Genomic DNA, 16,451 nt, shown 5'->3' on the forward strand with positions numbered 1-16,451 from the left:
TTAAGGATAAAGATGTTATGAAGGACATGTGAAAATTACTTTATAACAGTAGAGTACATTAGAGTACATAATATGGAGTACAACAGTGTATCCGTTACTCATTATCTTCTGCCTACGCTTAGCTGGGTCACAGTGGTAGCAGGTTTAATTTCATTTTAAATTTTGAGACCATATTGTTTCCCAGTATACCTCACTTTTAATTGGTTTTGTTAAACTAATTGACCAACTCCAATTTTACAAAAATTACCTGTCATATATCCAATTATAACATAATATTTTTCTTGTAGATGTCCAACTGTAGATTTTCCCTCTAACTGAAATGTGTTTTGCTCTTCCTTTTTTTCTTATCTACAATAACAAAACATTTATCAAGTACGCCCAGAATACTCAAGCAGAATGGATCTTAGCTGAAAGAGAGTCCTTAACTTGTTAATGCCAACACGGTCTTGTTTTTTTAATACATCAACCTTTAGGACAGGTATCCTCAGTGTCTTGTGTTACAGTCCTCATTGTTACAGTATCTTGTAATAACATGAAAAACTACTCAAGGAAACACATTAGCTTTTTCATGAGTGTAATTTTGATATGCATTATTCATCCCACCCTGGTTTCCTCTTCCAGTAGATGGACATGCATCTGAGGTTAATTTATGACTCAAAACTGCCCATTGCCACGGGTGTGAATATGCGAATGGTTGTCTATCCATCTATGTCTCTGTGTTGGCGCTGAGATAGACTGGTGACCTGTGCAAGGTGCACGCTACCTCTTGTTCAATGACAGCTGGGATAGGTAAAGATGATACATGCATGGGCAATTTGTTCCTCCCTTACATTAATTCCTGCAGTCAGAAATCAAGCAAAACCCAAGCAAAAATCATCTTAGTGCGATTACTTTTATTGTTCAATATAACATGTCCCATACAATTAGACAGAGGCAGCACTGGGCAAAATGTACCATCTAATTAGCTTCAAATTGTTGTCTTATCACAGGAGGATGATTCTTATATTCACAATGGTCATTTGGCCTTAAAGAGTTGTCTAAACCAGTAGTTCTCAACCCTGGTCCATGAGGGATTCTCTGTTCGTTTTCCAACTTTTTCCCCAAGTACCCACTGCTGATTACTCCTGCATCCAGAGGGATCCTTGAGGAGCAGGATTGAAAATCTCTGATCTAAAAACCAGGTGAACCTGATTCATGATTTGGTTCTTGAAAAACTTCTGTACAAAACAGACAATAAATTAATTACCACTAAGGCAAATAGGTTTTAGCATAAAACCTGATAACTGGCTACATTTCCCAAAGAATGAATTGCAGTTTCACCTGATTCCTCGACTGCTCATTAGCCACAGTGGAGATCAGACACATGAACATTTTTCAATTTGACTTCCACACACACAATTAGTTTAAAAGACAAATACTGCATGGAAAATGTGAAATCACAGACCGTAAATGACTCATTTGTACTACCATAAATACTATAATATTCCAATGCAACTAACCTAGTGATAAAAGAGAGCAAATGTGACCTCTAAGACTTATCCTCTAAACAGTTTCAAAAATGTTACAAAAATTGCAGTAAATATGTTTGGTTTTGGTCTGAAACTGATTTGTGTATGTTTACTAATTTGACTGCATCTATCTGGGAGTTAAATACATAAGCTTTAATCCTTCGTAAGTGAACCAACACGTAAAGATTTAGTGATCTGTTTAAAGAGGTAGTCCTTTGCTTTCCTCTCTTTTAGTTTTACCACCTACTACAACATCAGTCGTTCTTGTCAGTTATACACATGTTAATCGGCGAGTTATCGTCACTCTGTGAGAAGTCGTCATTCCCCACACTGAAAGCAGACTCCTCCTCAGTCTGAATCTGCTCGTGTTTTCGTTTGTGGAGCCTTAAACTTTGTGAGCGGCTGAAACCTCTCCCACAGATGTTGCAGCCATATGGCCTCTCTCCCGTGTGAAGCCTAAAATGGTTCTTGAGGCTTGAAGCTCGAGTGAAACTCTTGCCACACTCGGGACAGTCAAACTTTTCTCCAAAGTGAATTTTCTCATGTTCCCTTAAGCGGCCGGACTGGTTAAAGGTCCTGTCACAAACAGAGCAGTGGTAGGGCCTCTCTCCTGTGTGTGTAAGCCGGTGTCTGTTCATGGCCCCTGAGTGGGCAAAGCTCTTCCCACAGTCGGGGCACGAGAAGGGTTTCTCTCCTGTGTGGACTTTCTGGTGACCTTTGAGTTGACCCTTCTGTGTGAACTGCTTCCCGCACAGAGCGCACTGATAAGGTTTCTCTCCCGAGTGAATTCTCATGTGAATTTGCAGAGCAGACATCTTGTGACAGTCCCTTCCACAGAGCCCACAGCAGTAAGAGCTCTTGGTTAGCTTGTTGTTGAACTGTTCTTGCACTGGTGATGTTAGAGGACTGTGTCTTTCACTGTCAGCAGCACGATTCTCTCCAGGCACTATAAAAACAAATGTGAGAAATTAAAAACATGCCATTTACTAACCTTAAAGACAACAACTGGTTTAACATTTAACATGCTAAAACACTAATTTAATCAACATTCATCATTTGACAGATGCTGTTATTCAAAGCAACACAACTGACTCTCATCTTGAGGGGCACTGCATTGGACCTCACATACATGCAAGTATTAACAGTGTATATGCCATATTGTTGACCGAGAGAAACTAGAATAGGCAAAATCAGCAACAAACACTATTGCGAATAAATGCAGATAGTTTTGGAAACCTACGTATGCTATTTACCACACTATGAACCTGGTGTTTTAGGAAGAAAATGTCAGTACTTACTATTGACAACCTCCTCTTCTTCCTCTTTTACTGTAATCCTTATTTCTGTGTTGCTTTCCTGATGCTTTTCTAGTAATTCCTCTGGCATGGTACAGTCCTCGCCCCCAGACTCCTGGGCAGGGATGTCTTCTACTGAGAAAAAAACAACTTAAAAGTGGATACAAGTTCATCATCAAAAGTCTTGAACATGTTTTTTGGCTGGGCCTTGGCATCAAGCTTTTTAGACCACTTGACCCTCAGGCAAGTAGCTGTCCTGTTTTACTCCAATAGCTAAACTTATTTGTCCACTTGCTTATTAAATGATTTTTTAAAAATAAAGGAGGCTTTGGACAGTTGTATTTTATTAACTTCATTCATTTATTAACTTAATGTATTCACTTTTATTAACATAAAAGTGAAAGGCAATAATATTATATAATGTCTACTTAAAAAAATAATGCCTGAAGTTAGAGTGAGGTTATAGGAGTCAAGTATAAAGTGTTATTCCTGTGACTAAGGTATTTTAAGGTATTTTTACCAGTTAAAGGTATTACTAAATCTGTGTTCAGATGTGAGCTATTGAATTAAAATTAAAAATAATTAAAAGATTTAATTTTATATCTGTATTTTTTTTTGGTTGATTGAGAAGGTAAAAATACTATAGTGTCATAGTGAAGCATAAATACTGATCACAGGTCCTGATAAAACCAGACAATAAGAAAAACATCATACAAAATAACACGTTGAGTAATGTGTATCTGACACATTTACGTAACACATGTAGTCGTTAGTTCTGTTTTAAACAGAAATAGCACTGATCAGAGCTTTACGATCGGCAGCTAATCCATGAATATTTTTCACACTTTGACACTAAACATCACCTGACTGGCAGGCTGCAGCTTCTGTCTGTAAATGTTGTTAAAGGAAACTTGCTTTATCATGAGGTTACTGTTTTGTCCCACATATGTTTACATACCGCACAACGGTTCCTCCTCTTCTTCCTCTTTCACTATTACATTCATTTGTGGACTGGAAAGTGCATCTTCTAGACGTTCTTTTGGTTCTCTCGGGTTATTTTCACCCTGAGTTGCTTCATCACATTTAAGACTCTCGATGGAATGGGGCTCAACTGAAGTGGGCAAACTCTGACTGTCAGACACCTACGAAAAGAGTTTAATAAGAACAAATTAAGGATACAATGGTGTTATTAGGTCTTATAAATAAAGGAAAATCTTAAATTCTCATTTAAACTATAATAACATCAACAACAAAAACACAAATTCTAATTTAAATTCATTGTGTACCGTCATTACCTCACAGTTGGAAATGTTGGTCAGGTCTTGTTGGGGTGATCCACCAGCTGTAACTTGAACTGGACCTGACAGGACTCCAGCATCTGATCCAGTCTTGCTCTGTGTACATGAACGTCTGTGATTTCTAAGAGTTCCTGCCAGTGAGAAGTGTCTCCCACAGTCACTGCAGGTGTATGGCTTTTCTCCCGTGTGTATCCTGGTGTGTCTCCGTAGCTCTCCAGGAGCTACAAAAGACTTATCACATTGTGTGCAACTGTAGGGTTTTTCTCCTGTGTGAGTTCGCATGTGAGTTGTGAGAGTCCACTGCTGTGCAAATGTCTTTCCACAGTCAGAACAGTGGTAGGGTGTGATGCCAGTATGAAGACGCTCGTGCCTCACAAGTGTACCCGACAAGGCAAACCTTTTGTCACAGAAAGAGCACTGGTAGGGCCTCTCTCCGGTATGAGTCCTCTGATGATCTCTCAGTTCGGCTGCAGAGTTGCAGCTCTTCTCACAATCTGAACATGGGAACTTCTTCCTCGTAAAACCTGCAACAACCTCAGAGTGCATTGCCTCTAAGTGAGTTTTCAAGTGCCAGTGACGAGAAAAGCTTTTCAGGCAAATAGAGCAGTGATATGGCCTCTCGCCAGTGTGTGTCCGCCTGTGTAGCCTTAGCTCCCCACGACTGGCAAATCTTTTCTCACAGAAAGTGCACGGGAATGGCTTTTCCCCCGTGTGGACCCTTTCATGGATCATGAGCAGCCCCTTTTCTGGAAATCTCTTCTCACACATGGAGCAGGGGAACGGCCTCTCTCCCGAGTGTGTGCGTAGGTGACGCTGAAGTTTAGAGGCATATGGGAAGTCTTTGCCACACACTGAGCAGCTGTGAAGAGATGGGGGTTTTTCATTCTCAGTCTGATCAAAGGTTTTCGAGGGAGTCTCTAAAGCCCCGATACCAGGGATGGCACTCTCTTCTGTGAGAACACAAAGGCAAAAACACATTTCTTCCATAAGCAAAAAATAGACTTTCCAAAATTGTAAAAAAAAAAACAAAGAAAAAAAAAACAGAGCCCTGGATCTTTAGTCTAAAAAATCCATTAATTTGTAGCCTTACACGGGGCATGTTATAAGGCACTTCTGATAAAATATGTTAATTTTAATTAATACTACTACTAAAGCAACCTTCCATTGACTTCACACATCAAATTTGACCTGCGTTGAGAAATATCTGCCCTCAGAAAAGGGGTCTGTACTGTATGTCTGTCAGTAGGAGAGAGGAACAGTAGACAGGCAAAAACTTTTACTATTACACATTTTTATTGCTTCTATTGCACTAAATAGACTTTACTGATGACTGATTCTTCAAACACCAAATAAAGGTATATAGTGTTTTATGTATAAATGTAAATGAATTGCAATGTGATTATAACAATCTTTCTCCTCATTTGGAGAAAAACTAAAGTGTTAAAGCCTGCAGCCTCTGTGTTGTGGTGCTCTGTAAGCGCCACAACCTGTGGCCACATCAAGCTAATACAAGTAACGCCTCAAAAAAATCTAGTCAAAAAGTATCAAGACTTAGGCATGTCACAAATTGTACCGACATGCCTAGTTGAAATATTTGTGCCTAGATTCTAAGTGGAAAAATGTTCAAATATTTATAAGTAAAATTGGGCCAAGTCATTTTTTATACACAGAATCCCATTGCAAACCTAAATATAGTGTCAATATTGCACAGAGTCAGAGAGTTTGTTTTCATTAAATAATTGCTACATTGATGTATGTTACATGGGTCTCAGATTTTCCTTCAACAGAGGCAGTGTATGCTCTGCTATTTAGCTTATTTACTTACTAAGATCTGCAAAATCCACTTCTTCCCCATCTGAGTTGATCAGACCTCCTATTTCCTGGGGGTCTTCCTCAGTGAGGATCACAGCTGCTCCAAACTCATCTGGGTTTTCAGAGCCCATTTCTCAAACATAAAACCTTTTTAAAGTGAACAATGTAGAATCAGTAAACAGACATTAAAATAACACTTCATTCCGAGTGAATTGATACACCTGACATGGCCAAAAGATCCACAGCTGTGGCAAACAAGTGAGCCTCTAGTTTTTTTGACTCTTCTAACTATTACTACTTTAGAGAAACAGAGGATTTAACATTAGTAATTGGTTATTTAAATAGGTTTTTTGACACACAAGAAGAAATATTTCTGCATCATTCTACAATAGAGTACCCACTAATGACAACCTACAGTATCAATCAAACCAAGTGAATCAATCAGCACCTTCCTGCTCATTTTGGCCATCATGTTCTAGATTTTGTTCCATGGCTCTTAAAGGAACGTTAACTTGGCAAAAACCCACAAAAATAAATTAAGTTTAACGTTTTATAGGTCTCAATCACACTTCTGCAGTAAATTGCCCAAACCAACTAAACCAAGAGTTAACATAATTTCATTTGCAAAATTTACAATATTTAGTATTACACACATTTTAACATATCTTTTCTACCTTTACATAGGACTGTGATTTTTATAAAAATTAGTTGAAACATTATATGCATAATATGAGCGTACCTAAGGACAGATCTGACAGCTGCCAGAGATACAATTTCACTTTGACTTTCCTTTATTTGATAATATTTCCCAAATTTTATATTTAGGGTTCCTCTAAATAAAAGCTTACGCAACCGTAGCGTATTGGTGATAGTGGCACGGGTGGAAATAAAGCTTTCACATATACTATTACACTACTATACAACTGATAAAATGGATAAATCGAGTCAATTTTCAAGCCAAACACAGAGACATTAAATTAAACAGTGAAACAATAATAACAATAAATCTTCTCAGATGTGATGCTTTTGGTCAGATAAAATGTATATATTTGCGTTTCAGATTTTTTTCTCTCCAGCCGGCAGAGGGATATTGTTGTCACGTGTAACCCCTCTACATAGCAGTGCCTCCATGTATTGTCCAGCTCAAGGACACTTGAGTAGGGTGAATGCTTTGTTGCGACTGGGACTTGGACCTGGCTGGGCCTATAAACCTAAAGGCCAGTCTACCTTAAAGGGAGGTTTAATGCAATTTCAGTACATCAGTAGCTATTTAGGGGTAGCATTGTTGGGTATGGGAACTATGTTGGACTACTGACGGGGAAAGTGTTGTTATTTTAAATTGTTTGAATAGGCAAACAATCGGGAAACCCGGGGCATCCAGACTGGGAGGCTCAGCTAGCGCAGCATTAGCCAGGGATTCGTTTTTCCCATCCATTTAAGTCCCACGTTACTTGTGATTTAAGTTTGTCAGCAACATGACTGACTAACCTGTTGGCATCCACGGTGTCATAATAAAAGTCACTGCACCAGAAGCAAACGCTCTCTGCAGGACAGACCCAGTTTTTGACCTGCGTGTGGGATGTCTCGGTCGTGAGGTGACCAGCGCTTTGGTCAGCGACCTCCTCTGCCTCCCAGAAAACTGCCAGCTAGCCACGGACATGGCGTTTACTAGCTCCGCTAATCTTAGCAATTAGCTCACCATTAGCCCCCTACTCGGCATCCGCTAATCAACAATAAAAAATAACACACCTGACTGATTCACAATCGGCTCCAACGTAAAAAGAATTGTTCTGCTAAAGATGTAACCTCCGCTCCCGTAACACTGGCTAACTTAGCTTGCTAACAACAGACAATAGACATGTTGACTAACCTCAGCATAGATTTTCCCCCTCAGGTAAAAAGTAGTCCCACGGTAGAAGTTTACTGAAAGCACTTGACAGTATTTCTACTTCTCTCTCATTTTTCTTACTCAGTGTGCTCAACCACGGACTCTAATTGATGGCAACAATCTAATGAGTTAACTTGAATACCGCTCGGAACTGATGATAACCTTTCTACCGTTGGCTGCTAGTGTCGGAACTTCCGGTTTGATTTTACACCACAATAAAAGCCCCAATTAACAACGTCTTACATTGTTTTCTTTAGGAGAAACACGCATCACATGAAATTACTCTCCCTTACATCAGTTGAATTTTCCTCAAAAAGTGCGAAAATGCAGTAGCAAAATATACTTCAGATAGCAAAACTACTAATTATGCAGGATGCTCTTTTAATGTGATATGCCTATGCATCATTTCAATTTCCCAGCTGCAACATTAAAGTAATATACACAATTTCCACCTGTCAAGGGAAAAAAATGCAGTTCTTAAGTAAATGTTATACTCCACCTCTGTCCCTAGTCCAAGAACAGTAAAAGAAGCAAGCAAGTTAAACAGTACTTATTTTTATATTTGACTGGAGGGAAACCCAGAGAGAAAACACTATGGAATATGCCTCAGATCTATATTTTACTATCTTTTTTTCATATCTTTGCTTTTTCTGCTTTCAGTGTAGAGGCACGCTTACTCTTGTCCAACAATTATTCACTCGTTGCATGACAAACGCTAAACATTTATTGAGTTCCACATTCCACGATTGAGCCGATAGGAAGGATAAAGGCCTTTTAATACACTTTGTTGCTAGTAAAGTGGCAACAAACCAATAGATTAAATTTTTTTATAAATATAAAGTTAATGCATTGCATTAAGTATTTATATTAAGTGCATATTAAGATACAAACTTAAAACTAACTAAAATAACAAGGATATATTAAGTTTTAGAAAAAAAACAAGTCTGGTCTACTGTAACGTCAAGGATGATCATAAATAAAAACATACGGAGGACTGATTCATTATATAACGATTTATTTTCTTAAATATTGTAGTTCGATAGATGTAACAATGGAAATTGCTAAACCATACATGTGATTACAATCATAATGCTTAGCCAGTCTTGGAAAGTTGCCTAAAAGATATTTTATGGGTAAACCATGATATATTTTTACTTCTTCCTTTTAAATCCCTTTGGATTACTGTAAATCCTTACTCAAATTATTGATTCTTTACCACAAATAGCTGCTGTTTTGGTCGGCCCAGAGGTTTTGTTGGAGGTTTTGGCTTCTTGTCGTGAATCTTCAGATGCGCTTGATAACCTTGAGAGTAATAGAAACACTTGCCGCATTTCTCACAAGTATACGGTTTCTCTCCAGTATGAACTCGTAGGTGAACTTTCAGTGTGCATGCTTTGGAGTAGCTTTTACCACAGATTGAACAGAGATGAGGCCGCTCTCCGGTGTGAGTTTTGAGGTGCATGTTGAGGTGGGAGGATTGTGAAAATGCCCTCCCGCACACATCGCAGTGGAAATTCTTTTCTCCAGTGTGTGTTAACTCATGCTTTTTAAGTGAATCTGCAGTGACGCAGCTCTTTCCACATTGTGAGCAGAGAAAAGGTGATTCTCCCGAGTGAATGCGCTGATGTATTTTAAAATAATACTCATTTTTGAATGTCTTGCCACAGTCAGCACATGCATAAGGTTTCTTGTGACTCTTTCTGTGTTCCTCCAGCTGTTGTTTCTGAGGGAAGTCCATTCCACAATCTCCACACAAATGAACCATCACGGGAGATTCCTTAGGAGGACTTGCCTCTTGAAGTAATGTCCACTTTGGTAACTCTCCTGTTAAAAAGTAAAGACATTTATAGTTATTTATTTTTTGCCTGAATTGTTAAGGCCTGTTCACATCAGTATCACAACATGTCAGAGTATTATTGGTTCCACAAAGGAGGAATGGTATAGTTATGAATTGTCATTTTTACATGTAAATTAAACAAAACAATTTTCAACGTAGTGGAAAAATATAGTGAAAAGACAACATGCAATTTTCCAAAGCCAATTAGAGAAAATGTATTATTATTCATAGGCACAAACATAAAAGTACAAAGCTTCCTGTTGCTTCTAACCTCGATGAACCTTCATGTGAGTTTTGAGGTTTCCACGCTGGGTGAATCCTCTCCCACATATGAAGCACTTAAATGGTCTCTTTCCGGAGTGAATGACAAGATGCCGCCGTAAGGCAGCGTTGTAAGAGAAAACTCTTCCGCAAGTCGGACAGTCGTAATTCTTCTTTGGCCTGTGAGGCACTGGAAATTTTGACTCCTCAAATGGCTTTTTGTGAGACTGCTCTTGAGAGCTGCTGGATTCACTGCTCAGTTGTGGATTGCTCACCATTTTTTCTGAGGACAAAACATCGTAAAGTTAGAGTAAATAACGCCAAGCGCTGACTGAAATGCCAACCTATTTAAAATGAACGGGGAGAGGGTCAAAACATTAGAACCATCTCTTAATATACTGCACTACAGTGACTCCACCACCCACAATAAATTCAATAATAAACACACAGTAGAAATATTACCTTTCTGACTTAAGTGAGACTTTGTTACCTTTTATAACCTTGTTTAAGTAGATGTCATGGCACAGCTGCTGTACTGCACTGCATTAGCATGCACATGTGTACCTAATGAAGTGGCCAGTGAGTGTATACACAAACAATCTTCTTAAAAGTCCCTCACCCGTTGGTCCTGGAAAATTATCCTGTTTCTGTGTTGTAGCTGTCTGTTCTTGATAGTCATTTACTTCTCCAGCCATCTTGCTCAGATGCGTGTGGTTTGATGTGGAGTTATGTAGGTGATTTAAGCCGAGCCCGAACTCTGACGGCGGTGGTACAGACGAAGCCCCTGTCGGCCAGGATGGCTGCTCTGTTGGATGGTTCTCTTCAAACTGTTTTAGGGCCTGTGAACACAATTATTCTCATCATTTTTCTCACATTTCTAGCCATGTGAATAAATTATTGAAAATAAAAATCAATGTTTAACACAGCAGTGCTATTTATATTATTCAAAAAAGTTAAAAAGGTCTAAAAGGAAATAACTCGTAAAAACTAAATCAAAAACTTACTCTAGATCATGGAGTTGACACATTGTGAGGCAGAACGAATACAGTCTTCTCTATAGATTACAGCTTGTATACAGCATAACAACTGTCAGATTTTAGAATCAAACTCTGTTATATTAGCAATTTATGCATACAAAGAAGGAATGTTGGTTTTTCAATGGAAAAATAAGAATTAAGAATCAAACAGAGCAAACTAATACTATACTATATTAGATAATGATACTGCAACTCATTATCACTGCTACTATAAGGTCGTCTGTCTGTGGCTTTTCAGTTACATGTATTTCAGTTTTGGTCTCACACATTCAATATTGCATATTTGCCAGAATTCAATCGATAAATCTGGAAAGGAATCCCAGGAGTCTGAACTGTTATTCTGTTGTTGCTCAGTCAGTAAGATGTAATCTCTCTCACCTGGTTGGAGTTCACCACAGAATCATTTTCTTGGTTCCCGAGCTGATTTCCTGTATCAACAAACGACTCATTCATTATATTATAGTCACCAGGTAATTTATGTAACGTTGATTTCCTTGGGTAAATATGTTATTACTATAGTTGATCTAATACAACCCTCAGAGCTGACGACTGGTAAGTATCAACAACAGTCTATAGTTCAGTTCATCTTTTTGAGGAGAGGCACAGTCGAAGGCTCCTGTGACCCCTACTCACCGAACAGCACTAACACCATCACAGAGATACTCACTTCTAATGGCTTCTGAGTGAGGGTCAATTTATTACATTTTGTACCATTCTAATTTACTCTGGCTATGTTAAAGAATACGTTTTCCTAGAGAAATAAGTCAGTCAACCAATCAACAAACCTAGGTGAGGAGGCCCACAGTTCAGGTCATCTCCGTCTCCATTGGGCACAGCCCTCTGGGAGATCTTCTTGGGCCTGACTGATTTCCTGGAACTCCCCGGCAGCTGTCTGGGCCTGCCGAGCTGCCTAGTGGGCCCAATTGGTTTAGCATCATGAGTCTTCTTATGGTTGTTGAAGCCTTGCCTATAGTAGAAACCCTTCCCACACTCACCACACTCATATGGCCTCTCTCCTGTGTGAACTCTGAGGTGGACTTTAAGCACTTCAGCTCTTGAGTAACGTTTGCCACACACAGAGCAGAGATGAGGCCTCTCTCCAGAATGTGTCATGTAGTGTGCTCTCAGACTAGATTCCTGCTTGAACCGTTTTCCACATATAATACAAGGGAAAGGTTTCTCACCTGTATGAACTCGCAGGTGGTTGTCAAGTCCTTGTGATGTTTGAAATCCTTTATCACAATGTGAGCACTTGCGAAGCTTCAGACCTTTGTGCCCAGCTTCATGTTCTTTTAATTTTTGGATATAAATGAATCTTTTGCTGCACTGTGTGCAGGAAAATGCTTTCTTTGATTCATGGACTTGTTTCATGTGTTCTTCTAATAGGTGTTTTGCTGAAAATTCTGTCAAACACAAGTGACAGAAGCAGATCTCCACCAATGATTGAGCATCTTCTGGTTGAGGAGAATTTTTCTCTACTGCTGATACATTAGTGAATTTTCCTGTTGGAACAAAAAAATTAAGTTCACACATCTGGAAATTTTTATATTTTTAAATTGCCCAGATAACACTGTATACATTTCAATATGGAAGTGACCCATCCAATTAACAAAGCCGCAAACGAATCATCAAACTGTGCAGGTCCCCTCAGCATGATGAATGTATTTACCATTTTTCAACTTTTTCTTTTAGTTACACAGCCCAAAACTTTACATCACTCTAGATGTTCTCCTAAGAATTACATTAGTTTCAAATCACACCAGGTAGCTATTAAGTAAAAAAGTTTGGCGGTGGGCAGAGTGAATTGACTGAGTCATGCTAAAAAAATTTTTTTCCATCTACGATACAGGTTTTATGAATGTCAAGTTTGAATAATAGAACACATTGACATATGTCACACTTTTTTCGGCAGCATTAGACAGCTTTCGTAAAAGCTTTCTTTTAGTTTATGCAACAGTAACCCAACCAAAAGATTTCATCTTCCTAATCGGAGCAAATTAACCAGCATTACACACATCGATTCAGAGAAAACATTAGTTACAGAGGTTATGTTCATCTATGTAAATCTAGCACAAACTTTCATTTCTTTTGTTACTAGTTAACATTAGCTACCAACATAGCTAAAGCTACTGACAGGCTAGTGGCAAATTTTAAGGTGGATTATTTTTATTAATTTATTGTTTACACCTTACTAAATCCACGAGGTCACAATCACACAGCCCAACCAAATGTCCCTCTACCCACCAACATTTCCCAGCTCCTCTAGCTTGGCATCCCTAGGCTAGATCAAACAGTTGGACAGCATCAGGAGGCATCCTAATTAGATGCCCAATTCACCTTAACTGACTAATTTTTGACACAATTGAGCAGTGGCTCTATTCTTGGCTCTTTTCATCCACCCAACACAGGAAACCCATTTTGGATACTTGTCAAAGCCTCAAAGTCCAAAGTTTTGGGAAGCAACTATCTGAAAAAAAAATGTAAACAGACATGAAAACTGCCAAATGAGAATGCTGACCCCTTTATGAACCTACCTACCTTTATGAACCTTCTGGTGTGTTCTGAGGTTTCCAATCTGTGTAAAACCTCTTCCACACAAAATGCACTTGTAAGGTTTCTTCCCCGAGTGAATAATAAGATGCCTTTTAAGAGAGGCACTACTTGGGAGCTGCTTTCCACACGCTGAACAAATATATGTCTTTGGAGCCGTATGCTCTTCTTCACATTCCAGAGCTGCCATTGGTCCTGGGTGGTAGATCCGCCGCTGAACTACAAAGCTTGGATTAGCTCGGAATGTCTGTCCACGATCACTGCACTTGTGAAGTGGGTGTTTGCCATGTTTTTTTCTCAGATGACAGTCTCTGGTGTATACACCTCGCAACTCCTTTCTGCAATCGGTGCGGCTGAAGAGAACCTTAGCATCCGTTTTTTTCTGACGTTTCCTGGCTGTTGTGTTCAGAGAAGGGTTCGGTTCAGAATTGGTTGAGGCAGCAAAATGTTTTTCACAAGGTGATGAATCCTCGGGAGATATACCTGGATGTATAAAACAAAATAAGATCTGTAGTGGTCAACAAACCACAATTTACTTTTTTTTTACTCCATATTTAGCATCGTTTAATAGACAATTTTCTGCAGCTTTTTTACACATTGAACACAGCCGGACAATATATTATACAGAAAAAAAACCTTTGAGCCCATGGATGGCACTTTATACGCTCATTAAAATCCCAAGTTTGTACAACGATGCAGAATCAGATATCATGAGGCAATGAAGTAATTAATACACTAATAGTTGGTAATACCCATTATTTTTCAATATAACGATTTCAAAGCCCATAAACACTGTGTGTCTAGTTACATTTTAAAATACAATTTAAGTAAAATAATATCAATGGGCTAATCTTGGTGCCAACAATCAACTCGACAGGGATACTCAACCATAATATTATGAATTGTTTTGGACTAGTGATCACTGGTTTTGATAAAACTTTAATCACATCTCTCTCGCTGCCTCAGGAGATAAGTTTGTTCAATTGTCATACATGAAGAGTGAGTTTTATTTCAGACAATGAAGACAGGAAGACAGAGCCAGGAAACACCAGCACTCAGATGGCGGTATAGACCTGTTACTACCAAGGTGTCACTGAACAATGCCCTACGATATCTGCTTCAGGAGATGCGGCAGCAGGGACCACGCATGTAATTGCTGCAACCATATTAATTTATGTTAAATATTCCACAAGATTCACAACTACAGTGTTTGTATATTTTCTATATGTAGGGAAGCACATTGTAATTGTGGTTTGTAAGGTGCATCAGAAATATAGCTGAACTGCTTACTATTTTTACTTACCAGAGTTGCCAGGATCCCATTCAAACTCTTCTCCTTCAGAGTTAATAAAAATATACGCTGTTTCCTCTTCCTCTTGCTCATTCATCACAACGTCTGTCCCTTTATTGTGTATTGTTTTTATGAGACTATTCAGTGCGGCTTTGCAGATGAACAATCAGAGGATTTCAAAAGGTAAGACTCCTCCCACAATAAATACATTGTAAGGCCTGATTCTTTTAGTTTTTAATGTTGCATTTGTAGTGTCCTTGTCACCAGATCAAAATCGGATTTCTTCTAGGAAGAAAACAAAACAAAACAAACAAACAAACAAAAAAAAACCACACACAACAAAGTTCATACAAGTAAAATATTTTAACATGCCCAGGTTTAGTATCCTTTAACTCCAGTCTTTTACTCACCTGGTTGGCTGTGATTCCAAGGAACTTAAACTACCAAATGAAACAATCTGTAAGAAAAAAAAACACTTGCTAGTAAAACTACAGATGGGTTGCAAGTATACAGTGCTTTGGCTTAGAGAGTCATATTTATGTTTACTCAATAATTATAATAACTTGCTCTTCAACTGGCTTCATAGAAGATTGCACACAAACATTAGTAATTAAAAACAGAAAAACTGCAAAATATTAAAAAAATAAAATAAAAGTGCTATTCTGCATAATAACAACAGTAATAAAAATTCAAAAAAATGTTTGCAATTTGTTAAACTATATCAAAAGTATATAAAGTAAGTAATGGTAGGATTAATAACCTTCACCTTCAGAAACCATGATATGAAATACATTTGAAAAACACTGACAACCCTCTTTTCCTGGTATCCCAGTTTACATTTTGTTGACAATTGTAATTCTAAAAGAAGCTTCACATTTTGAAAACCTTTCGCTTGCAACAGAATCATTTTTACACTGTTTCATTTTGACTTTCACGTTACTCAAGCAAGTAAACGATCCCAGTACTTCTTCCACTACTGCCTACTATACAGGGGACAATGAAATAAAAATATTAAACCTGTATCACTGTTTTATTTTCTCGACATACTAAGCATCAACCAAACAAGTGCACTTTGTGAACAGACACCCTGGAAATATTTTCCCGTCCATTTTGTCCTTAACGTTCGACTGCTGAGCTGCTGTTGCAGTCGATAACAGAGGAGAAGATTCCGGTCAAACTTACTCTTTCGTATTGGACAGTTAGCTAAGGGCTGGCTGACTAGCATGTTTTGCTCAAAGGGTCTTTTTAACGCTCACCTCCTTCCCGATGGAAGAATAATCACGACGTTATCTTTAACTCGCGCCCGCAGCTTCTCCGCATCACCACGGCGCATGTATAAAGAGGTCGTCGGCGGGTCTGTGCACGCAGGGATAACTGTTAGCATGTAGCGCTAACAGACTGGGAGGCGAGCTTAGGTTCAGGGTTGCCAGGTTGGAGGACGGAAACAAGCAGACGTAGCTGAAGGAATGATCGGCGTTAGGGCAACAGTCTGGATTCTCCGGGGAGCAGCAGCTAAATATTTGTCAGTGGTAGAACTACTCATATCGTTACTTTAAAGTACCAAAAGTACATACTCTGTGTGCAGAATTTCAAAGGAATGAATATATTAATAGATCATAATTATTAATGCATTATTATGGTCTTCTTTTTATGTTTAAGGTTTAATTTTAAAGC

General features: G+C 38.6%; 1 protein-coding gene across 1 annotated transcript; it reads right to left on the reverse strand.

Annotated features, from left to right (window-relative positions):
* Positions 1 to 365: 365 nt before the first annotated feature.
* Positions 366 to 16,248, reverse strand: LOC137124695 (zinc finger protein 721-like). Its single transcript, XM_067499789.1, has 14 exons — positions 16,034 to 16,248; positions 14,790 to 15,234; positions 13,475 to 13,969; positions 11,722 to 12,438; positions 11,315 to 11,364; positions 10,519 to 10,738; positions 9,910 to 10,182; positions 9,005 to 9,625; positions 6,362 to 6,424; positions 5,927 to 6,046; positions 4,099 to 5,051; positions 3,762 to 3,945; positions 2,807 to 2,935; positions 366 to 2,454 (listed from the first exon to the last, which is right to left on the reverse strand). The coding sequence occupies exons 2-14, from the start codon at positions 14,872 to 14,874 to the stop codon at positions 1,763 to 1,765; spliced, it is 4,602 nt and encodes a 1,533-aa protein (XP_067355890.1). The 5' UTR covers positions 14,875 to 15,234; positions 16,034 to 16,248; the 3' UTR covers positions 366 to 1,762.
* Between the last annotated feature and the right edge of the window lie 203 nt (positions 16,249 to 16,451).

The sequence above is a fragment of the Channa argus genome, chromosome 3 (genome assembly GCF_033026475.1).
Source record: "Channa argus isolate prfri chromosome 3, Channa argus male v1.0, whole genome shotgun sequence".
Classification (NCBI taxonomy): Eukaryota; Metazoa; Chordata; class Actinopteri; order Anabantiformes; family Channidae; genus Channa; species Channa argus.

What these genes read in the sequence shown, in the direction of transcription:
- LOC137124695 (XM_067499789.1), bottom strand. Translation starts at nt 14,874, where the DNA reads ATGAATGAGCAAGAGGAAGAGGAAACAGCGTATATTTTTATTAACTCT. An exon ending in ATGGGATCCTGGCAACTCTG is followed by an intron (nt 13,970 to 14,789) that starts GTAAGTAAAAAT and finishes TTATACATCCAG; the next exon opens with GTATATCTCCCGAGGATTCA. An exon ending in ATTTGTGGTAAAGAATCAAT is followed by an intron (nt 6,425 to 9,004) that starts AATTTGAGTAAG and finishes GTTTTTGCCAAG; the next exon opens with TTAACGTTCCTTTAAGAGCC.